This window comes from Lotus japonicus, chromosome 2 (genome assembly GCF_012489685.1).
Source record: "Lotus japonicus ecotype B-129 chromosome 2, LjGifu_v1.2".
NCBI lineage: Eukaryota > Viridiplantae > Streptophyta > Magnoliopsida > Fabales > Fabaceae > Lotus > Lotus japonicus.
The window spans coordinates 17,641,240-17,666,911 of NC_080042.1; the positions used below are offsets into that span (position 1 = coordinate 17,641,240).

The 25,672-nt window shown below is 38.7% G+C and overlaps 1 protein-coding gene across 1 annotated transcript; it reads left to right on the top strand.

Annotated features, from left to right (window-relative positions):
• Positions 1-17: 17 nt before the first annotated feature.
• On the top strand, positions 18-986 carry LOC130736158 (protein FAR1-RELATED SEQUENCE 5-like). The gene has a single exon (XM_057588003.1). It carries the CDS (start codon positions 18-20, stop codon positions 984-986), a length of 969 nt encoding a protein of 322 aa, XP_057443986.1.
• Positions 987-25,672: the final 24,686 nt, after the last annotated feature.

The window sequence follows — 25,672 nt, forward strand, 5'->3', positions numbered from 1 at the left end:
TGTACGAGAAGAGGCACATGTGGGCTACATGTTTGATGAGGGGAAAGTTCTTTGCCGGTTTTCGAACAACATCTCGCTGCGAAGGTATGCATTCACAAATTGGTCGCATTGTTCGATCCCGAAATAGCCTTCTTGAGTTTGTTCAGTATTTTGAGCGGTATGTGAATTACATGCGATGGACTGAGGTTGATGCGGACTACAAGTCAGTCGTAGGAGATGCTGTGCCTAAGACTAATGTGAGAGCACTTGAAAAATGTGCTGCAAATGTATATACAAGGACTGTTTTCCTAAAGTTCAAGCCATGGCTGAACGGTGGTAGTGTAATTAAAGTTGCTGCCATTAAGGAAAAATCCTCATGTATGATCTATTCCATGTACAAGTATTGTAAACCCGATAAGTTGTGGCATGTCGCACATGATGTACAATTGTCTACGTTTAGATGTTCATGTCAGCGGATGGAGACATTTGGGCTTCCTTGTGATCATATCATTGGTTTGTTGGTTCACTTGGACATTGATGTGATCCCTGAGAGTTTAATATTACAGAGGTGGTGTAAGTCAGCAAAGGATTGTATGAAAGATAATAGTGAATCCTCCTACAAATTCTGGGAATCAACAATTCTGGCTAGGCTTGGTTCTCTAGTGATGAGAAGTAGAGAAATGTTTAACCTTGGGTGTGAATCTATGGAAGACTACTTGGACACTGTTGATGTAATGGCAAAGCATGTTATGAAACTTAAGGCAAAAAAGGAGGCAGCCCTTGGAACTGGTGTTGAGAACCTTGATGAAGATGTTGATAATGTAAAAAATCCTCCTGTCATAATGAGCAAGGGATGTGGTGGAACCTCAAATGTGAATGGAAGCAAGGGGAAAAGGAAGTGCACAGTTTGTAAGGTTGAAGGCCATAACAAGACAACATGCCCCCAGAACAAACGAGCCAAAGTTAGTAATGAAGCAGCTGTAGCTTCTAATGCCTCCTTTTTTTGAAGTTGAGGTAATGAGCCAAAGTGAGTAGACATTGTTATATAACATGCATGATAACCCATAATTTAATCTTACCCAAAGGAAGTGACAATTGTACTGGAATGGCTGCTGCAGGTAGTGGATGTGTTAGAATTGTCAGTGATTGAAGTCAAAAGAAGGCAATTTCAAAGTGATTGAACTTGAAGTCATTCATTCATACTTTGCTAAATTGGTGTAATTTACTTATTGGATTATATGTCTGTCAGTTAATTGTGTATTTTTATGTGTTAGATATTTGTGTATTTTTATGGTTAGTGTGGTGGTTAAATATGGCCATTATTATGTTTTTACTTGGAGATTGTGTGTAAGAGAGAGATATTGTATGATTTCGTATTGTATGATTTCGCTGGATAATTCCCATTATTACTGGTGCTATTAGGTAATGCAAATCCCATTACACATGGTGTGAGCTTGTCGCATGTAATGTCATTAGTGTATCAAAATTATAATATTAAAACATCACCACAATCATGTAATGTCATTAGTGTATAAAAATTATAATATCAAATCAGAGCACCAAACTTACATGATTGATGGTGTCTCCTTTTGTTTTTTGTTATGAATTTGTTTCAAAAGTTTCAGTTTTTGGCATTGAATGGACATTTTTTCCCATTAATTTTGAGTTCAAATTTTTGTTTTCTAAGGTAGCCTTTTTGGGTTTACTTCAATCATGTTGGGTTTAGTTTGATAATTTCAATTACAATTGGATATCTTTGCACAATGTAATTGTGTGCAACACTGCAAAAGTCCTAGGTTTTAAGGGTAAATTGCGACCGATGTTGTGTTCAGCCAACCAGCTGCATCCTTTGATGCCAATATCTGCATTATTGGTTGCATTTGTTTGTGTTTGGAAAAAGAAATTCCTTCTCCCTTGCCCGCCAGTGAAATACAATCATGCTTAATTTGAAGAGCATTTGGAAACCTCATCTGGACACCAATTCAAATGCACGTGAGGTTCAATTAGAAGTCATTACGATGTATTGACCTTACCTTAACTAATAAGAACAACAACAAAGCATACTTGGCATGAGTCAACATCATGATGTTCAATTACAGAAGTAGAAAATAAAAACATAACATGTCTTGGGCATGATGCTCATAGGTGCACCATGCTTTCATCCCAAACATTGACTATACAACATTCAAGTGTTTGGGTTAAGCACATCGCAAGTGCTGTACACCCAAACGTCGCTCTTCAAACAAAATTTACACAAAAAAATATTGAATACCACTTCTCATCCCAGGTAAGCATAAGTACTATCTTAACAATTTGTGGTACCCAACTGAAGATGTTCCCCAACCAGCTAGTACTTGTCCAACATCTTTCCCAAAAGATGTTTGCTTTTCCAACTAACACTAAGCACATCGCAAGTGCTGTAAACCCAAACGTCGCTCTTGACACAAAATTTACACAAAAAAATATTGAATACCACTTCTCATCCCACATAAGCATTAGTACTATCTTAACAATTTGTGGTACCCAACTGAAGATGTTCCCCAACCAGCTACTCCTTGTTCAACATCTGACTTTCCCAAAAGTTGTTTGCATTTCCAACTAACACTTTGAAGTGTTCATTGTGTGGTCCATTCAACAGTGACATGGCAGCCTTCATTCGCACAAGGTTATCCTCCACCTGCAATTAAAATGTATGCAACATGGCAGAAGAATTAAAACATTTTCATGGACAGTTAACTAAACAAGACTCCAATGTTGATTTATCTAGTGCTTACCCGAGGGAGTAAGTTTGACATAAAGACATCATCCATTTGCATCCACTCCAACGTGCATAAAGTTGAGTGTTGAGTGCTAAATAATTAAAGTAGAGTAATAAAAATTCCGAACATTGATACAAGGGTGTGACTTGTAGAGGCAAACAAATAAAAGTGGAGTCGCCAATTACCTCGCAGTGTAGTCTTCACTAGATTTTGCTTCTTCGATATCCCAAGTCCCTAGCTCAAAGTTGCCTTCAAGGTAGTTTTGAGGGTAGTAGGATGAAAACACCATGCGGCCAATCACCTTGCCCTGTAAAAATAATTCAGTCATTAAACTGGAGAATTAAACTGGAGAATAAATAAAATTTTACCGGACATACAAAATGAAGGAATCTAGTACATACAATTTGCCTTATCGATTTCTTCCTAGCGGAAGTTTGTTGTGCACTGAGGCATGAGTCAACTAGGTAAATTACCATCTCATCCATAGAGGCAACCATTAAAAACCACTCCCCGTTTGCCTCCCTAACAGGTACATAGATCTGTAGCAAATACACTTAACATTAGGTGATGTATTGAAAATACGAATAATAGAGTTACAGGAAAAATATTATAACAGACGTATTTCAATGTATCAAACAGTGCCATCCACTGTTCTGCAAACTCCGGAAGCAGATCTTCTGACATCTTTCCCTTCAACACACCATCCTGCAACAATAGTTGTGTTAAAGCTTGCCCATCCACTGTTCAACAACTGTTTGCACCGGTGAGGGTGGCTCCACAGGGTGGCCCCTGCTGCACTCTACATGGACATGGCGTGAGCTCTGACTATATGCTTGAGAAACTTCAGCTTCGCTAGCCCTTGCATCTGATCTTTCAAAATAATCCTGCAGTGCCTTCTGAGCTTCATAAAGGGTTGAATACTTCTCATGCTTGTTGTTTTTGAAACCTAGTACTTCATCCTTGCATTCATCCCAAGAATTGTAAATCCCAGGGTTTCTCCCACGGAATACAACATAAAACCTCTATTTACCAGTCATGCGTAGGCTTGGACGAGACTAAAGAAAAAGAGAGGAGGAGCGGAAACAGAGAGGACGACGACAAGTAAGAGGGGATGAACTTAAGGTGAGTTGGAGTTAAGGGTGAAGGACTGATGAAGTTCAAGGAAATTAAAGTTAACCCACCGACCCCACTGTCATGGGAATAATAGCGAAGTGGACAAAATTCAACACTCACGTGGCTGGTCCATGCGTATGGCAGAGAATCTTATGCTTTTCCAGGAACCCAGCGAGTTGTCCCTTCAACCAAATCAACTGACGTTCCTTCCTTTACAAGCCTATGGTACGCGTTTGGGAGGGAAAACAACCAATTATTCGGATTAATTTCGAATTTTAACGTAACCATTTTAATTTCCTATTAGAAATGCAATTACTCACACAAAAAAAAATCATTGACACAAACATTTTTAACGTGGAAATATACAATATTATAATTTAGGGTTAGAAATACAATTACTCACACAAAAAAAAATTAAAAGTCTTTTATACAATAAAAATTCCTCCTATCATATTTTAATTATATAACGTATTTCAAGGTGTATAACATCTAATATTTATCTCACCAAACTGTTACACTCTAATGGTTCTTCATTCAACACCCTACCCCACAAGGAATTTTGGTTAATAAAATATTTCCGAAAAAAATTTGGAATCAGATAATTGAGTTCAGAATATTAAGATAGTAAAAATTCTTATAAAGAAACAAACTCTCATGAAATTAGGAAAGACGTAAACGTGAGATGTAGTTAGGACAGATATAAAGAAAGTCGATTAAGTGATTCTTTGAAGGAATCAAGTGATTATTGTAAGGAATCAAGTGCAGTGAAGCTAGGAGAGGCGTACAATAAGCCGGTGAAGTGATTCATGGAGGGAATCAAGTGCAGTGAAGCTAGGAGAGACGTACAAAAACTCTTTGAAGTGATTCTTGGAGGGAATCAAGTGCAGTGAAGCTAGGATAGACGTACAATAAGCCGGTGAAGTGATTGTTCGAGGGAATCAAGTGCAGTGAAGCTAGGATAGACGTACAATAAGCCGGTGAAGTGATTCTTGGAGGGAATCAAGTGTAGTGAAGCTAGGATAGACGTACAATAAGCCGGTGAAGTGATTGTTCGAGGGAATCAAGTGCAGTGAAGCTAGGATAGACGTACAATAAGCCGGTGAAGTGATTCTTGGAGGGAATCAAGTGCAGTGAAGCTAGGATAGACGTACAATAAGCCGGTGAAGTGATTCTTGGAGGGAATCAAGTGCAGTGAAGCTAGGAGAGACGTACAATAACTCTTTGAAGTGATTCTTGGAGGGAATCAAGTGCAGTGAAGCTAGGATAGACGTACAATAAGCCGGTGAAGTGATTGTTCGAGGGAATCAAGTGCAGTGAAGCTAGGATAGACGTACAATAAGCCGGTGAAGTGATTCTTGGAGGGAATCAAGTGCAGTGAAGCTAGGATAGACGTACAATAAGCCGGTGAAGTGATTGTTCGAGGGAGTCAAGTGCAGTGAAGCTAGGATAGACGTACAATAAGCCGGTGAAGTGATTCTTGGAGGGAATCAAGTGCAGTGAAGCTAGGATAGACATACAATAAGCCGGTAAAGTGATTGTTCGAGGGAATCAAGTGCAGTGAAGCTAGGATAGACGTACAATAAGCCGGTGAAGTGATTCTTGGAGGGAATCAAGTGCAGTGAAGCTAGGATAGACGTACAATAAGCCGGTGAAGTGTTTGTTCGAGGGAATCAAGTGTAGTGAAGCTAGGATAGACGTACAATAAGCCGGTGAAGTGATTCTTGGAGGGAATCAAGTGCAGTGAAGCTAGGATAGACGTACAATAAGCCGGTGAAGTGATTGTTCGAGGGAATCAAGTGCAGTGAAGCTAGGATAGACGTACAATAAGCCGGTGAAGTGATTCTTGGAGGGAATCAAGTGCAGTGAAGCTAGGATAGACGTACAATAAGCCGGTGAAGTGATTGTTCGAGGGAATCAAGTGCAGTGAAGCTAGGATAGACGTACAATAAGCCGGTGAAGTGATTCTTGGAGGGAATCAAGTGCAGTGAAGCTAGGATAGACGTACAATAAGCCGGTGAAGTGATTGTTCGAGGGAATCAAGTGCAGTGAAGCTAGGATAGACGTACAATAAGCCGGTGAAGTGATTCTATGAGGGAATCAAGTGCAGTGAAGCTAGGAGAGACGTACAATAACTCTTTGAAGTGATTCTTGTAACACAAAAAAAGATTTACTCTAATTATAAATCATCAATGAATAAATAAGGGAAAAAATATTTGATGTGTTTAATAGATTTTTTCTCTTCACCTTAATTTACAAATTTTTTATTTAACCATTATTTAAACAAATGGATTATACCCCAAAATAATTATTATTAATCTAACTGAAATTTTCCTCGTCATGGACATTAGGGCCGGCCATTGGGCCTGGTCTAATTTATAAAAAAATAAATTATTGTATATTCTATTTATAGTTGGGCCGGGTTTAAGGATAAACCCGTTAGTTACACCATTATCTCCTGTGCACCGATTCTCAAATCTTCTACCACCGTTCTCAGCAACTGCATCAGCTTAACGGAAGCAGTTCGACGGACGAACAGAGTTTCCTAGTTCCGCCGTGCCAGCCTCTTCGATATTCATTGTCGAAACAGGTACTGTGTTTCTCTCTTTCCAAACCCTAATTTCATAACCCTAATTGCTCTCTATGAAAACCCTAATGTGTTGGTATTTACCTTTTGGAACATAGGGTTTTGTGGTGGGGTTTTGTCGCTTTCAATCAACTGAATATTGTTAAGGGTTTTGTCGCTTTCTATCTCTTGGACCACATATTGTTGTCGTTAATTACAATTTATTTCCATTTTCAGCCTTTACGACAGTTGCGAACAATTTGGAACATCATCCTAGTCCCCACACATATTCCCTTATGTCCTTTTTGCTATTTATAACTGCTTTGTCTCCTGCCTTGTGTTCTGGATTTAGACACAGAGATAGATTAACTATGTGTGAAACAATCAATTTAAATACAGACTCTTTTTTTTTCTTTTGTTTTTCAACATCATTAGTTACTTAATCACTTGCCCTAATGAACCACATCAATATATTCCTCATATTTGTAGTTCGTAATTTACCTAAAAAATTGCAATAATTTAACCTGCACTTGTTGTATCAATTCTTTCTTGGCTGCCTATTTCATAATTATTTAAAAATGTTAGCCTAAAGTTAAAAAGATAGCCTGCACTACCTTTTTCAGTGGATTCGTTGTTGTAATGGAGACTCCCAAAACAGTAGGTCAAGATCCATTTCACACACAATTTGGAATGTGGTGGACACCAGACCAGGTATTATCCAACCTTATTTTTGGTCTTTCTCATCCTATGTTTAGTTTATCATCCTGTTAACATCATTGTTCCTAAAATGCAGGACTTTCTGTACATAAGCAGAAGGTTCTATGCACATTGGGAATCCGTACTTGCTGGTCATCAGGTTTTGGCTTCAGACCCCAATGGAAATACAAGACAGTTCACAATAGGGTTGAAGAATGGGAGGCCTGCATTTACCAATGGATTGCAGCAGTTTGCTGATTTTTACTCATTGAACTACAGAGCTTTGTTGCACTTCAAATATATCGAACCACTAACCTTCCACTTCCGCATTTTCCGTGATCCTGAACATGAAATTGAATACCCAGAAGTCATACACATTTTGTCTGATACTGATTCTGAAGATGATGACTTTGACCGTGACAATAATTGGCATAAGGTTGTGACTAAAAGGATAGCAGATGGTAGAAACCCTTTGGTAAGATCCCCTCAATTCATTTCATTTTCTCTAAGTTTAAATTCCCCAATTTACCTTATCTGATGCAATATGATGCTTTTTATTGTTGCAGCATGTACCTGCTAGGGTCGCCGGAAGACTCCCACAAACTGGAAGGCCAACCATCAATGTGAGGGTGTTAAACAGGAATGTGTCTGCAGATTGTGAAATTCGTCGGACTGAGAGACAAAAAAATGAAGCTTATTTATGTGAGGGCTGGTATGGGCTGTGCAAGGAGTTACAAATGTCCCCGGGAAGCACAATGTTCTTCACTTTTTTCCCAACTGAAGTGCAGCTGGTCATGAGTGTAGTTCGCAACAATTAGCCTTGTTTTAAGTACTTGTTGTCCTCTTATCAAACTTTGAGTCATCGTATCATTAATTCTAGTATTTGTGTTTAAGGGCACCTACATTTTGAACCACTTTGGACCTCTTAAGACATTCTGTATCAGATTTGTGTTCCAGTGTTTGTTCCAGTGTTTCAATTTGAGTCATCTTAGCATCTTTGAAATTTATTTTCATGCTGCAATTCGTATATAGATCAGGTCATGGATTATGTAACGATACTAATTAAAATTATCCATCAATCTTACAAATCTGACATTTTTCCATTGTCTTTAAATGCCACATCAACTATTGCCATGCTTACATAGTTTGCTATAATCTTAACATTCAAGACACATAAATCACTCAAACACGAACACAACTATCTTCACAATCCCTTCTATACAGGTCTACATGTCATGGGGTTTGACTGCACTCATTAAAGAAGTTACACTTTGAATACCCATCTCACAAGTGAACAACATATGAGAGATGAATCCCTTCAAGCTTTCTTCTTCCAAGGACATTCCTGTGAGGTCACCGAAGCATCAATGCATATACATGGAAAGTTGCAGTCCACAAGTACTTTGTCCAATGCTTTCGGATCTCTTAACACTTTTCACAAAAATAACAACCTCATTCAGGGAGGACGTCCAGTGCATCAACAAGACCATTCAACGAGATGAGCACACTTAAGATACAAACCGTTTTGGAGAGGCTTCCGACAAAATGGCCATTATGGCATATGAACATCGTGAACAAAATTTGAGAACCCGGACTCTGTCCATTTTCCATTTCATGAGCTTCATGAGCTTACGTTTTCAAATCGAGCATTTCATCGAACAACTCACATGCATATCTCACCAACTTATAAAACCCCCACTTTCACCACATTTTTCATCACACTACTTTTTCTTCCTTTGCTTTCGGATCTTTGCCATGCTTGTCATCCTTCGCTCGCAACACTCCATACCATTCCAATCATTTCCCAAGGAACACTGATGAGTGATTACTTTTTTTTTCATGCTCCGCTCTCCGCTCTTTGCACCACTTTTGTAAATCAAAAATTTGGACAAATTTACTGAAATCCATAATTTGGTAGCGTTGGAGAACAGGAATGGAAATGAAACGCAGACAAGCAAATCATGACCCAAACGGAGATGCGACGGAGATGCCGTGGTGGGGGTTGGGTGGGTTTCAGAGGAGTAGTGGTGGTGACATATTCTGACATCACGTGACATAACGTGCCATCAGAGAGAGAAACAAAGGGTTATTTCATATTAGGGTATCTTTGCAATTTTTCAAAATTATCACTAGGTAACCTGTACTCCATGTGCAAGGTCGAAAATCTGGACCACAAGATTAAAATAGTATATATGAACGGTTGGGAAGACTGGTCCACCGGTGGACCATTCTCAAACTTCCCCACCCTAGCCCAAGCCAAATAAGTGGAGACGCGGGAAAAAAGTGTGAAGTGGGAGGTTAGACAAATAGGGTCATGTAATTATGACCTCTTTTAGAGTAGGCATGAGAGAAACATCCTATCATATTAACTATGGTGGTTGTTTCCATTTAATTAGGACCATATTGGAGAATGTTTTCTAGATGAGAATACCAGATGATGAGAAACGAAAATTAGTGGGATGTGGCAGAAGAGACAAATTAGATGTTAAGAAAAAAAAATGAATAACATAATTACATAAATTCCCAGTATTTAATTGGCTTGAATGAAAGAGTGTTGTGTTTTGTTGTCAAAAGTGAGAGTTGTTGGGTGCTATCATACTCCTTCATTCTTGTGCTCTTTGAATATATTATAGATACCAACTACTACCTCATATTGTAGTTCTCACTAATTAATTGACCATAAATTTTCATTCATTCAATTTAATATTAATTAGCATTAAATAAACGAGTTTTAGGGAAATAATAATATCAATGAATGAACACTTAAATGATGTGGATGGAGGAATTTGCAAAAAAAATTTGAACAGATGTAATAGCTCAAGAAGAATTAAAAAAATCGGATCCCACATTAGTGTCACCAATGGAATAAAAAATTTGTTTCCATCCACAATATCAGTCTCATTCAATGCAATTAGATTTTGGCAGACTTTAAAATGAATCAATTCTTAAATATTTCGGTTGCAAAGATATGGGATGAGATACCCATCAAAACATATTAAGGCTAATTGCACATGGTTGTTGGTCTCATCATTTTTTGTTGCATTGGACATGAAATAACATTAAATATGTGTCCTTATTTACTTGATTTGGTTCACCTTGCCTGTTTTAAACATAGCAAAAAAAGGAGCTTCTTCACAACACAAATAGAAGGAGAATCCCGTGCAAGTTCATAGACAAAGTTTCTTATGGAGTTGTTTTTTAAAAAGCTTGACAACTGAATGGGGTGTGTCAGGGGAGCAGCCGCAGACCGTTATCTTGGAACTCAGTGTTTGGAGTTGAATAGTGATGAGGTACATTACTTATATCTTGAAGAAAAAATCTTCCAAACTCTTCATGAAAAAATGATATTTTTTTAGAACTATCTGTATTGTAAGATCTTCCACACTCTTCATGAAAAAATGTTATGATATTATCTATTATAGAGTTGACCGTTACCAAGACTTTGAATCTGAGTATGTAATTTTTGCTGTTATAATAAATAAAACAGAGGTGAATGGTAGTGTTTCCTTTCACAGTTATCGTGATTTCTAGCTAATAGGGCACTGAGTATGTATCTAATCTTTCATATATTTTTTCTACAGGTTAAGTTGGGTTCGATGCCTTAAAATTAATGTTTAAAATTTGTATGCAAGAGAAATCTACTCAGTGATACATGACGTATTGGCTTGCCTTCACTTAATAATATTGCATGAAATGAGCATACTACTTGAAAGTGAATGTTAGTTATGTAACTCTAGATCATCTCAAAATGTAGTGTCTACTTAGTGGTGATTTAAGTAAGTTGGAGTTAAGGCAGACTTTCCAATCTTGCTATTTACACTTGAATGTATGTTTTACGAATACTAGGTGGAGTTACAGTAAAAAAAAATTGTAAGCTTTATGTAGTAAGATTTTTCCCATCTATCTAAATAATATATTTATGTGTAACAGGAAAGTTCGCGGGTGGAACTTCCATTTGTGCTTAAGCATTATTCTCAATTGGGTCCTGAGCGGACTATAACTGATCCGGTTGGAAACAACCATGTTATGCTTTTTAATTGTTCACTCTCTAACCCGCGTGTGTATGGCGGTTGGACTTCTTTGATGGATTACTATGGTATCGAAGGTTATCATTGGTGTGTTCTTAACTTCAAAGGAGATTCTCGATTTGACATTGTTATATACAATGATATGTTAGTATTGATTAATTATAACCATTTTCGACAAGCTGACCTAGCAATGCCCATGTTGAACCATCCTCCTTTGATTGCTATTGACTTGAATGTTCCTGCTCCAAACGAGGAAGAGATATTCATAGACATGCCTAATGTTGAAAATCAGGTTGTGGAGGACATTGATAGAGAGAGCAACAACAATCCATATGTTGATCATGGTTTGGAAGAACTCATTGAACCTGTGTTTCATCTTCAGGTTATACCACCACTTGAACAAGTTGTGGAGCATGGGTTGGAAGAACCCAATGTACCTGTTCTTCAACTTCCTCTTATGCCTCGCCTTGAACCAGTGAGGTTGGATGGTGCTCCACACGAAATTCCTTTTGGGTATAACTTTATGGAAAGGCGTCCAGTTGTGTATGAAATGACTACTGTCATTTTTCTTGCTAAACTCTCTTCATTGACCAACACCTTGGTAAGATGAAGGCTTCATGTAGCATTCTTTACTCTGCTGTTTCCTTTTTTTTATCTCCTGTTATTGGTTTTTAGCACACATAGTGCAATTATTTATTCATTAAATTGGCTTTCCCACAAAATAACTTATATTTAATGTTAAATTAAAATCTTTTTGGTAAGCTAAATTAAATATTGATGCATATTTATATGTTCCTAGATTGTGAGAGGTCCTCAAGTTTAGCAATGCTCAAATTCGGATTTGTGATGTGGACATTTCATTAAGGAGGCTCTACTAGCTTGCTCTTGATGATGAAGATTCTAATGGTAGTACTTTTGTTGAAGTTGTACGTGTTTTTCATGTTGTCTTAAAACTTAGGCTATATAGTATATGTTTTTTAATGTTGTCAAGTCTAAGTTGTATGGTTCTATTTAGAACTAAGAAGAACTTTGTATTATCAAGTTTGCTTATATATGTATTCACTTACTAAGCTTGTGATTATTTGCTTATATATGTATTCACTTATTAAGCTTGTGATTATCCAGTTTTCCTCAATTGAGCATGTTGCTATATATAGATGGTTAGGCATATCTACAACCCTCCCAAGTGAAGGTATGGCTCATTTCTCACAGCATAGTGGCATGCTCAGTAAAAAAATCAGAAGCGGGGATTGATAACTATCTGGACAGCAAAGGCATGGTCCATCATGGTCCATATGGACATGAAGAAACAGAGTTGTGTTTGATGGGCAAAGTTGAGACTATGAGTGAGTCTTTGAGCTGGCACAGTTGAAATATTGGAACTGGATACGAGCCAACACCAAGGAATTTACGTGCTCTTTTTATGATTGGGTATCTCTTCCATTACACTGTTTGCAACCCATGTAATGGTTGTTGCATTTATATACCTAGTGGGGCATATGTATTCATGTATATGATAATGGGGGAATGGTGTTCTTTTTACTTGCCTAAGATTTTCCCTCTTTCTTTTTGGTGTTGGAATAATTGCCTGTTCCATAATCATGTTGGCCTACGCGATATACATTGTGCTTTTATTAATATATGTTTCGTTTGCTGAAAAAAAAAACCAAGGTATGCCATTTGGTGCTTTTGAAAAACAAAAAAATATATAAGCAATTGAATGAATAAATAAAGGGCACAAGGGGTGCCTCACAAGACAATGTTAAAGAGTTAGAGATAGAAAGAACATAACACGTAAGAGAAAAAGAAAACAATGTAGTAGAAAAACATATTAACAAAGACAACCAATACGGGAGAAAAAAGCCAACGGAATATCCAGCGGGAGATAATATCTCTACCCTCCTAGAGGATATCTCCATAAAATAAAATAACCTTCACTATTGCTGCTAAAGGTCATCAACTAAATTATGTACTAAGAAAGGCATGATATAATTCATTCAATCTGTTTGTGTAAGACCTGGATTTGCAGAACAAGTTAATTTCCGACTCACGCGTAGAATCAGTGTAAGCGTGACAGGAGTTTGATGTTTGAGAAAGAGTAATGAAGAAGAAAGTTCAGGAATTGCGTGAGGAATGTTGCGTAGTCGCTGTAGGAATTAGTGCGAGTCGTCTGCACACCTGCCTTATGGCAAGCGTGTCTAGAATAGGCTATTTTCGCTTTAGAGCAACGTTTTAGGTGAGATTTCGAATCCTTGGAAAATTTAAAGATTCTCTTTATTTTTCCTTCGACCAGCGTTTCATTTCGGAACTCTGGACTGTACGCACGATAGTATTTACTTTTCGGATGTCCGCCGACGCTAATTTCTTTGCTTCGGAACCCTAGATTCGAGCAATGGATGAAGACTTTTTCTATTCGGGACTTCTAAAGAAGTTTCCGTCCGCGTTGCCAGATTTGTTTCGACATTTCCAATCTTTTTCTAGTACAAAGTTTTGTCGTTTGAGCATCACAGCAAAAAGTAGTTTTTCGGGACAGACTAACTTACACCGCCTTTGGGATTTTAGATATCGTTTTTCCCAAATCATAGATGTTTGTTTTGAGTTATGGAATTCTGACGCCAGAATCTCTCTTAGAATTTGTTGGTGAACATGCTGCAAAAATCGGAATCGCGAAATTTTCATTTTCCCGCGATTTCGCCCGCCTATAAATAGCTCGAAAAAGCAAAAATCTCACCATTTGCAACCTTTGAGGCCGTGAGTTTGAGGGAGCTTGGGGGAGAAGAGATTTTCGCGAAACCTTGACCAATCTTCGTGCAGTTCGTCCCTACTTCAAGGTATCGAGGTAACTAGCATGATTCCTACCTCTGATTACTGTTTCTGTTGCGTTTCTGTGCTCACAGTTTTGAGCTTTTTGTAAAACTGTTCGATTTCTCTGATTTCTTGGTTGGGTTATGTTCCTTACGTTCCCAAGAGTCTAAAACCTCTGTCAGTAATCGCCGATTGCGATCGAGCTGTCCAGGATCTGAAAAACTGTTTCAAAACCCTTTTTGTCTCACATTTCGAAACTTTATTGTCGAAAAGTCATAATCTGACTTCGTGCCTTTAGGATTTGTTGTCACGGATGTCATAAGGATCAATGCTGTCAAATTTGTTTTCAGAACTGATAACTTTGAGGTTTTGAGCCTTTATTTTGGACAAAAATGCCCCTAGATAGCCGTATTTCGACCCGATTGTCCGAATATTGTTCCGACAGTTTCTTTGCCTTAGTTTTACCCTAAAACTACCTTGTGAATTGATTTGATCGAAGAAAAAGAGCCGGAGCTCTTTTTCCTTAAGGGCCGTGGGCTATTCCTTTAGGGGGGAAGTTTTTCGTTTTCGAAAACTTGTCTTTTCGTACCCGATCGTCGTATTCTGAAGCTTTAATGCTTTGTCTATCGTTTATGTATTGTATTGCGATCGAACTAATCGATTTTTTTTGGATTCTGCTTTGTTTTCTCCGAGGTTCAGTTGAAGGAACTTTAGGAACTTCAAAGCAATTGAGTGAAGGAGCCTTTGCTTGCGAGACTGGAGCAGCTCGAGGTTAGGGCAACTTACTATATTAGCTATGATTGCATGATAGGCGTCGATAAATTCGACTTATGCTTTATCTGATGTTGTTTATGATGTTGAGTTGATGTTATGATGCTTTTCCATAACTTGTGATGTTGTGCTTTTGTTGGATTGTGCGTTTTGACGCGACTTCGGAGTGGAGATTCATTGATCTGGTGATCTTTGATATTTCAGGTTGGATGAACAACCCTAGGCAAGTCCAAACGAGGGGTTTAGGGCTTAGCCATTTGTTGGGATTCGTTTGAATACTTAGACTTTCCCCGGGAAACTTCTTTTGGAGGGTTTTTAGAAACTTAGAAAGATTAGAATTTCGAAAATTAGAGACTTTGGGAGACTTGGACTTTGAGAAATAAATTCATAACCTGACTAATGCAATTCGAAACGTTTTTACTAAATGAATAATTATAGGGAATCTAAAGGAGAAAATGATTGCGAAAGACGGGGAAAAGTCGACTTTGGTTGTGGGTTTGGAGAATTATTGGAATTGGGAAAGCCACTAAGGTGAGCTATGGTGATGATTGAAAGTCACCGAGTACTCTAGTACTCCTGGTAGTGTGTTCGAGTCGTGTTGTATTGACCGGCACCGACTCTGGGTTTTGTTTGTGGGTTTTGTGGTGGGAGTTGTGTTGTATTGACCGACACTAACTCCGATTCGTGTTGTATTGACCGACACTGACTCTGGCTTTGATTTTGGGTTTTGTTGAGGGAGTTGTGTTGTATTGACCGACACTAACTCCGAGTTGTGTTGTATTGACCGACACTAACTCTTGGGTTGTTTTGACTTTGGGTTGGAGCTAAACACTTATGTGGTGAGGACGAGTCGTGGTTTTGATAATCATATTGCACACGTGCATATACGCGATGAAGTGCCAAGTGGAGTACTTCGGTATAGCAGGAAGTAACGATCAGCCATGCAGAGTTGAATCGGTCCTGACTATACCTGGCACAACATGAGGTAACGATCATCCATGTAGAGTTGTATCGTGCCTGTTGATGTTCGGCATAGCAAGCAGAAATGGTCAAACCATGTAGAGTTTGTACCGTCTTGACTATAGCCAAAGGTGATAAGCGACGCCCGAGCAGAAATGGTTAAACACGAGGCCAGTGTTACGACCGTCTCGAGGTGCCCAGCCTATAAGTGGCAATACCGTTGGTTTGTCCCGTCGCCAAGCAGAGTGACGTCGTTGATTTGTTCCGTCGCCAAGTAGAGTGACGTTGTTGGTTTGTTCCGTCGCCAAGCAGAGTGACGTTATTCGGGTTTGTGTCAACATATTCTGAACTGGCACACAATGCATCTTATTATGATTTGATGTTGATAAACATCGTTATGTGTTTTGACGATTGAATTGTGTAAGAGATTCGATAACATGCTATGTATTTCATTGAAGCAATCACTACTGAATTCGTCATCGACAAAGGAAGTATCAAGGCAGATTTCTACTCTGACCGATAGACTCAACAAAGAAAATGGTTCTTTGCAAAGTATCAGGGTGAAAAGAGAAAGAAGATCCAAGAAAAATTCTATGGGTTCCTTAAGAAAACCCAGCAAAACATCTTCTTTTTTGAATGGTTTCAAGATTATGCCAACAAGAATTGGAAATCTTACCCCTTCCAAATTGGCATGGTTAAATGGCAGCATAAGGATGGAAAAGAAACCCTTTCTAACCTGCCACCTAAAACTCCTTTCCTTCTTAAAGGAGCTCAATCTACACCTGTCCTAGCTTCTCCCTTCAAGACTAGGAAAGAAGAAGGTGATGTCACTGGTAAAGACATCAAAGACCTCATGGAACAATCCAATTATACCAATAAGTATCTTCAAATTCTTGGAGAATCCCAAGTGCAGGATTGCTCTTCCAGGAAAGGAAAAGAAAAGGTCAAGATTGAACCTTCCTCTTCTAATCTTGATATCCCTAAAGGATGCCAACTTGAAAAACCTCTTTTCAAACCTTTTCAAATCAGTAGCCGTTCCAGACACTCGGCTCAAACTCTTCGAGCAAAAAAGGAATCTGACAATGAGCTCCTCCAAAAGGTGGTAGAACAACTTCAGCTTCTCAAACAAGTTATTCCTGAGACTTCGGAACCTCCTGAGACTCCGGAACCTACTCCGGAAGCAATTTCTAATCCCACTATTACTGCTCCTCCTCCTCCTAAAACTCGTACTTCTACTCGTAATACCTCTACTTCTTTAAATAATATTGAAGATGGTAAGGTTGAGTCTGATTATGATATTCAATCTATGAAGTCTGACGTTCAATCTATCAAAAGTATTCCGGTCAATACTGTCATTCACAATTCTAAGAATCAGTGGAGAAAAGAAACCAAGCTCTACTATCCTAGAGCTACTGCTCCTGATCTTCTTTTAGAAGAATCTTCAAACTTCAAAAGCTTCAGTGCCAACAATGTCTATGAATGGAATATTGATGGTGAAAACGAGTATGGCATCACCAAAATCCTCCAAAATATGACTATGGTAGCCACTGCCTATGTTACCGCCAACAATTGTCCTGAATCTCTTATCGTTGAAGTCTTGGTTGCTGGTTTCTGTGGCCAGCTCAAAGGTTGGTGGGATAATTATCTCACTCAAGACGAGAAGGATCAGATCTTAACTGCTGTCAAGACAGATGAAGAAGGTAATCCTATCATGGAAGATGGCAAATTCATCTCTGATGTTGTCAACTCCTTAATCTTTACCATAGCCCAACATTTTGTTGGAGATCCTTCCCTCATCAAGGACAGATCTGGTGATCTTTTGTCCAATCTTAAGTGCAAATCTTTAGGTGATTTCAGGTGGTATAAGGATACCTTCCTGACCAGGGTTTACACCCGAGAAGACAGCCAACAAGCTTTCTGGAAAGAGAAATTCCTGGCCGGTCTTCCTAAATCTTTTGGCGACAAAGTTTGTGAGAAACTTAGAAGCCAAAATCCGGGGGGAGAAATCCCTTATCATACCCTTAGTTATGGACAGCTCATAGCTATCATTCAAAGAGTTGCTCTCAAAATCTGTCAGGACGACAAAATCCAACAGCAACTCACTAAGGAGAAGTCTCAGAATCGCACGGATTTGGGTACTTTCTGCGAACAATTTGGTATTCAAGGCTGTCCCAAGAAACCTAAACCCAGAAAGCAAGATCCTCCTCCCAAACAACAATGGAGAAAGAGATCTAGCAGGAATGATCATAGGAAACCCAAGCCTAGATCAAAACCCCAATCTTCGCAAATTCCAAAGAACCCTCCTGAGACTAGACCCTCTCAAGGAAAAGATGTTACCTGCTACAACTGCGGCAAGCCGGGCCATATTAGCAGGTATTGCAGACTCAAAAAGAGAATCTCTGAGCTTCATCTTGAACCTGAGATCGAAGACAAGATCAACAATCTTCTCATTCAAACTTCTGATGAAGAAGAATCTAATCCTTCGGATTATGAGGTCTCTGAAGACCTAAATCAAATTCAGAATGATGATTCTCAATCATCATCCTCCGTCAATACCTTGTCTATCAACACTTTGACCAATGAACAAGATCTACTCTTCAGGGCCATTAATTCTATCCCTGATCCTGAGGAAAAGAAAATCTATTTGGAACGCCTCAGGTCTACTCTTGAAGATAGGCCTCCCAAAAGTCCTATAACCACTAATAAATTCAATCTTAGGGATACTTTCAAGCGTCTTGAGAAATCTACGGTCAAGCCCGTCACTATTCAAGACCTCCAATCTGAAGTCAATTCCCTTAAGACTGAGGTTAAAAGCCTCAAACAAATCCAAAGCAGTCAGCAGCTTATTTTGGAGAAACTGACTAGAAATTATGAGGAAGATGATTCTTCTGTACCTGATTCCAATCCAGCTCCTAACGACAACTGCGAGGACTTTCTGGAAAATATTAACCAGGTCACCATTCAGAAATTCTTCATCCATGTCAAAATCCTCATAGGTGATTTTATTCTCGAAATCCCTGCCCTCTTTGACACAGGGGCAGATTCCAGTTGTATTTCGGAGGGACTCATTCCCACCAGATATTTTGAGAAAACAACTGAGAAGCTCAGCGCTGCCGAAGGATCTAGACTAAAAATCAAGTATAAAATCCCCTCAGCTATCATCAAAAATGGTAGTCTTGAAATCGAAACTCCATTTCTGTTAGTCAGAAATTTGAGTCAAAAAATCATTATAGGGACCCCTTTCATTAAGAAGCTCTTCCCCTATAATACTGACGTAGATGGCATTACTGTCCAGCACCTTGGACAGCCGATTTTATTCAAATTCTCTGAACCCCCCATAGAAAAGACTTTGAATGTCATATCCTACAAGGAGAAGCAGATTAACTTCCTCAAGGAAGAAATCTCTTACAAAACCATTGAGGTTCAATTACAACAACCTTCTGTCAAATCAAGGATTGAGAATATTTTGGAAGATATTCAATCTAACATCTGTTCTGATCTACCCAACGCCTTTTGGGAAAGGAAGAGCCATATGGTGGAACTTCCTTATGAAAAAGATTTTCCAGACAAACAGATTCCAACCAAGGCTAGGCCTATTCAAATGAATGAACAACTTCTTCATTTCTGCCAAAAGGAAATCAATGATCTCCTTGAAAAGAAACTTATTAGCAGGAGTAAGAGCCCTTGGTCCTGTGCAGCCTTCTATGTCAACAAACAAGCTGAGATAGAACGGGGAACCCCTAGGCTGGTTATTAACTACAAACCTCTCAACCAAGCCCTTTGTTGGATTAGATATCCTATCCCCAACAAGAAAGATCTCTTAGCCAGACTGCATGATGCTAAGGTCTTTTCAAAATTCGACATGAAATCTGGATTCTGGCAAATCCAATTGCAAGAGAAGGATAGGTATAAAACTGCTTTTACTGTTCCTTTTGGGCAGTATGAGTGGAACGTTATGCCTTTTGGGCTAAAGAACGCCCCATCTGAATTCCAAAGGATTATGAACGAAATCTTCAATCCTTATTCCAAATTCACTATTGTCTACATTGACGATGTTCTAATCTTTTCCCAAACTTTAGATCAACATTTCAAACATCTCAATACGTTCATCTCTGTAATCAAAAGGAATGGCTTGGCTGTATCCAAGACAAAGGTCAGTTTGTTACAAACCAAAATCAGATTCCTTGGTCACAACATCCACCAAGGAACCATCATTCCTATCAAAAGAGCCATCGAGTTCACGGATAAATTCCCTGATCAAATCATTGACAAAACCCAACTACAAAGATTCCTGGGTTGTCTCAATTATGTTGCGGACTTCTGTCCTCAACTCAGTACCATAATCAAACCCCTTCATGATAGACTCAAGAAGGATCCTCCACCTTGGTCCGATATTCATACCAATGTGGTCAAACAAATCAAACTTCGTGTCAAGAATCTCCCTTGTCTTTATCTCCCTAATCCTCAAGCTTTCAAAATTATTGAAACTGATGCCTCTGATATTGGCTTTGGTGGTATTTTGAAACAAAAGGTTTTTGACAAGGAACAAATTGTTGCTTTTACTTCAAAACATTGGAATCCTGCCCAACAGAATTACTCTACTGTCAAAAAAGAAGTTTTAGCAATCGTTTTATCTATTTCAAAATTTCAATCTGATTTGATTAATCAAAAATTCTTAGTCCGTGTAGACTGCAAATCTGCGAAAGAAATCTTACAAAAAGATGTCAAAAACTTAGCTTCAAAACATATCTTTGCCAGATGGCAAGCTATTTTAAGCGTTTTTGACTTCGATATTGAATATATAAAAAGATCTGACAATTCTCTCCCTGATTTCCTCACTCGTGAATATTTGCAGGGAAGATCATAAGATGTCCTCCAGAGGAGGATCCTCCTCCTCCCGAGGAAGAGGATGAAACAAAGAAAAGAGCAAAGGTATTATAATCTCTGACTCTTTAATCTTATCTGGGCCCACTGCCCATCAATCTGGACCCACTGTCCAAAAATTTGAGCCCACTGCTCAAAACCAATCTTCACAACCAAAACAAACCAAAGCTGATTATGCTTTATCAATTCCAACTCTCCTTGCCTTCAAACAAGCAGGCCTGGATAATGTTCCTCAGGGACTCATCAATTTACCAAATAAATCTTGGGCCAGCATCGCTGATAAAGATGATGACCTAGATCTCCAATCCCTCCAATCTTTTATTGAAAGAACAAAAAGCTTAGCAACTCATGATGGAAAGAAACCTGTTGTTGTTGCCCAATCTAGCCCAGTTACCCAATCTAACCCAAAATCGGAATATTTGACCAAAACTATCTCCAAATTCCAAACCTTGATTGAACCAGAATGGTGGGACCATTCAGGAGGGAACCTCGCCAATAAAATTGGTGCTAAACTTTTCCCTGGTTATCTTGATCCAATCCACCCAAACAAAACCCAGAGATTCTATGAGTTTATCTTGGTTGATACAAACAGTGTGGATATTAAGCATTTTAGGGATAAAAATGACAACTCCCTAATTACCCACTCCACACTCCAAATTCTCCGTGTCCTTCGTCCCACTGACTTTGGACCCAATCCAAACACCTACAGGAAATTTTCCCAGAATTTTGACCCTATAGGTTTTAATTATTGGGATTACATCAAAGCTTGGGAATTTACAATCCTTGGCCTGCAAAACCAAAATTTCAAGCATTCTTGGCTCATTTACTTCAAATGGACCAACAAATATTCCTTTCCAATTTGGTTCCATTCCTGGTGGAGCTTCTTTGGTCCAACTACTGAAATCTTTCCCCCTGAAGTTCTGGAGGGATACAATCTTTTCCTGAAACATTGGGACAAAGAGTTTAACAATTATCCTGATTGTTTAAACTTTTATACAATCTTTTCCCTTTCTTGGGTATTCTCTTGGAGGTACGGTCTTAAAGCCAAACCCCAACCAATTCTCAACAAACATGCCCTTATCAAGTGGTGGAAGGCTTTTGATGCTTCCAAATCTTACAAGGATAAAGTAATTCAATGGTTCAAAAACAACCAGAAATATCTCAAGCATGCAAGTCCGCAAACCAGCCTCTTGCTAAATCAAAAGGCCCACATCACAGCGGCCCTTGCAGGAGCTTCAACAGAAGAAGACTTGCTAAGAAATCTTCAATCTGCTCTTCAATTATTGAAGGAACCAATTAAACAAGCCTCATCTTCAAAGGCCCCTCAACACAAAGTCTCCGAGCCATCCTCTCTTGGGTCGTCAGATTTTGTCCAAACCACAGAATCAGATGATGATGACTTCTGCTAAGTTTGTCGTCTTGTAATCATTTTATTCTGTAATAATTCAATTTTTGTACTGTAGCAACAGTAAAATTGACTTTTTACTGTAGCAAATAGTGCCAGTCAAATAGTACCGTCTACCGGAACTATTCAACCGGAACTGTAACGCCCCGATTTCTCGAGTGTTACACAGTAACTAATTAACCAATTTTCGTAAAGAGTTTTCGTCGATTCACTTATTAATCTTGAATTAATGATAAAAGTTCAATTTTACAAAATTCTCGAAACTTAACCATTTCAAACTTGCGGAAATAATCATCAACGTAAACCTCAAACTTTATTAATCATTGAAAAGAGTATGAAATAAATATCCAGAAGAAAACTTCAAAGTAAATTACATCAAGTTAAACTATCTCAACTAAAATAAAGTAATGGTTCAATACTTCCAAAACTCGGTACTCTCAACCCAAAAGAAAAATGGATGTCTCACAACCCAACCATATCCTTGGCCCCTTCCTCTTTATCTTCTTCCTCTTCATCAGAAGTGTAGTCGTCATCCGGTAGTGGCTCGTCACGTAGCATCAACTCCTAAGAATGAGTCGTCGCCATTATCTTCACGACCATCTACCCCCCCCCCCCCCAAAATAAACACATAGCAAACAAGCAGGGTCAAGTCCAACAAAAAGAATGATAATGACAAAATCAATAACAACATAATATAAGTACATTATATGTCTTTTATGGGAAAGAGTCAGTTACTAACGGAATCTCACATCACACAACCCACCAAAACTCCTTGGCCAATCACATACATCCGCAGATGTACAACACGTGAAGCTGCAATACTTCAAAAAAATCTCACGGTGACCGCAGTCAACCAAATCACGAGGATCCACTGATCCACAAATCTCCCTCGCGTGCAAGTCCATCGTTCTCATGGACCATAGTCTACCTGACCTATGTCCAAATTATTCACATTTACTTGCAAGCGAGTTTATTACACTTTTCTCTTTGTTAAGTCTCTAAAGTCAATCCTAGAGTCTTATCATACTCTTTATACAACAACCTTCACAACACAACATTCACGGGTTACAAGGGAATTACGGCTAGGTGAGCGACCCTTGAACCATTAACTGAGAAAATAAATATAATCCACGTAAAGGAACGCAAGAACATTCACTCATGCATAATATATCATCGCAACTTCAACATATTGACAGCAGAAACAACTTTCACAAAAATAGAGCCACAGAATGCATCTTTCAACCAAAAATCACGTATGATACCTTTCTAGAAAGCTATTTTAAATATCTACAACTCTCTAGTTACACACTTGTTCATTTGAGTCCCAGAATTAGGTGATATTAGGACTTAAAGCTAACTGTCCGGAACAGGAAAAACAGCAGGTGTGACAGTTACTAAACACGACCCCCAGATCACATTACTAAACCAAAAATTATGATTTTTATATGTCTGGAAAGATATTTCGAAAATCTACAACTTTCATTTTAATCTCTTTTTCATTTGATGAACATAAACAGGTAAAAAGGGGCTCTGAAGTCCGCTGTCCAGTACAGGAAACTGGCAGCGAAACTCCCATGGCTCTATGGTTTTCAAAAATAATTTTCCTTCCTTCCCCTTTGATCATGGCAATCTTGGTACAGCCCCAACAACCCAAATATCCACTCAAAATTTCAGAACCAAACATTTAGCAAGGATCATGTTATAACAAGTGCAAAATAGCACAAAACTTAACAAATACCATGGCAACTCGCATAAAATCATAGATTCAGATCATAAACAACGTTTGAGGATCATATTCATGGCTTTTCAAGAGAAAAATTCCAGCAAGCAAGCATGTACAGGAAATCATGCAAAAACAGTCCAAAACTCAAGTTGTTTCTCATGGCAATTCATGGCATATTCCCTAAAGAACCTACCCATTCCTAGAACCAGCCCTTACCTTGGGTTTTGAATGAATTTAGATGAAAAGAAGTAGGATTTTGATGGAGAGAAGTGAAGAATAGAAAGAGCTTCCTCTGCTGTCCAAAATTCTCCTTCCTCCACGTGCTTCCTCTCCTTCACGCGTTTCCTCTCCTTCCTTGCGGTTTTTCTCTCTTTCTCGTGTCTCCTCCTCCTCCTTGGTGGGCGGTGGTTGCTGGTGGTGCAAGGGTGACGAGTGGAGGCCTCTTAGGAGCAAGGGGAAGGGTGCTGGTTTGCTTGTTTGGTTGGTGTTTACGTGAAATATTTTCTGGTGCTGTTTTGCATGTAAGAAAATAAGGATTTCACTCTAATCCTTACCCATGGGTGGCGGCCAGGGCTTGTGTGGGCTAGGGTTCTGGTTTCAGATCTGATACAGCCCAAGAACAGAGTATTAATGGCTCATTAAAGCTCATAATTCAGAGGAAAAACCAGCTGCAGCCCCCTTCCTTTTCCATGGGCAGCCGGCGGCTCACCAAGCCTTAGGGTTTTCAAAACCCTTGCTTCTTTCCTTGGATCAGCCTTCCTTGGCCCATAATGCTCCATTCAGCCTAAGAACCTTCTGATTATGAGTTTAATCCACCACTTAGCCCAAGTTAAAAAGGTTTAAGCCCAAAACACAACCCAACTTTTAATAAAATTTCGTAGGTACTGTACAGCCAGACCTTTGCTCATTAAAACAGGGATATCTGGAGCTACAGATATCGGATTTACACGAAACCACATCGAGAATTTGCTTAACTTAAAGGGCTACAACTCTCATGAAGGAAGTTTTCCCGAATGAAGTCGTTAAGACCCTCTAACAATTAACACAAGTTGACAGTCCTAATCTGCCAGTCATCAAACATTAGCTAAAACTTCAATTTTATTCAAACTTCCATAAAATTGTTCCAAATTGAACTTAGGGCCTTACAGGAACTATTCAAACAGTGTCCAATCTTTTTCTTTAAATAGGCTCATTCTGAACCTTGTTAATGAGAGTTTGGTAGAGCTTAGATAGAGAGTTTAGAGAGAGAAACACTGAGAGAATTCCTTCTGTAAGTTCTCCTTTAGTTTTCCTTTCTTTCAATCTTTCTGTTTTTAAGTTTCAGTTTTGTAATCTATGTTTATGTAATATATATCTTGTTCAAGTTTTATGTTTCTGTTTATGGAAGGCTGAGCCTCCTGTTTTAATTCCTGCTTTTCATCTCTGCATTTTCTGCAAGAAGCCCCTCCTGGTGGCGTCCTACTTCTCTTAATCCTCTTCTCATCCCCCTCCTTCTGCTTCCGACCCCTCTTGGTATCAGAGCCTGATGGGGAAGTAGGAACATGCTAAATATGTTAGATATAAGTTATTTCTCTGTTCTGTTCTTATATAATTAAGCACTATGGTCGGGATCTGGACTGGTAGTACACTTTGAACTAAACTAAAATGAAAGCTCTTTTGAAAACCTTCTAGGATTATTACTATTCAGACTTATGATCATCTCTGCAGCGGAGGCGTTGAAGGCAGTAAGTCCCTGTGTGGCAGTAAGTCTATATTGGCCATACTACAGACATGTTATTAAGTTCTGAATATTTTTAATGTCCTTGTTTAGTTTCTTTTTGTGGTAGCTTAAGTCTGATCCAGATCTATACTACTCAACTATTAAGAACAACGCAGAACCTAACTTATATTTCTAATTTATTTATCTGTTTCTATAGAACCAGGTGATGGTGATGATACTTACGGGTGAGGAAGATCTATCTTTCTTGATGCTTCGCTCTTTCTCTT

Coding starts and splice junctions, on each gene's coding strand:
- LOC130736158 (XM_057588003.1), top strand. CDS start 18: ATGTGGGCTACATGTTTGATGAGGGGAAAGTTCTTTGCCGGTTTTCGA.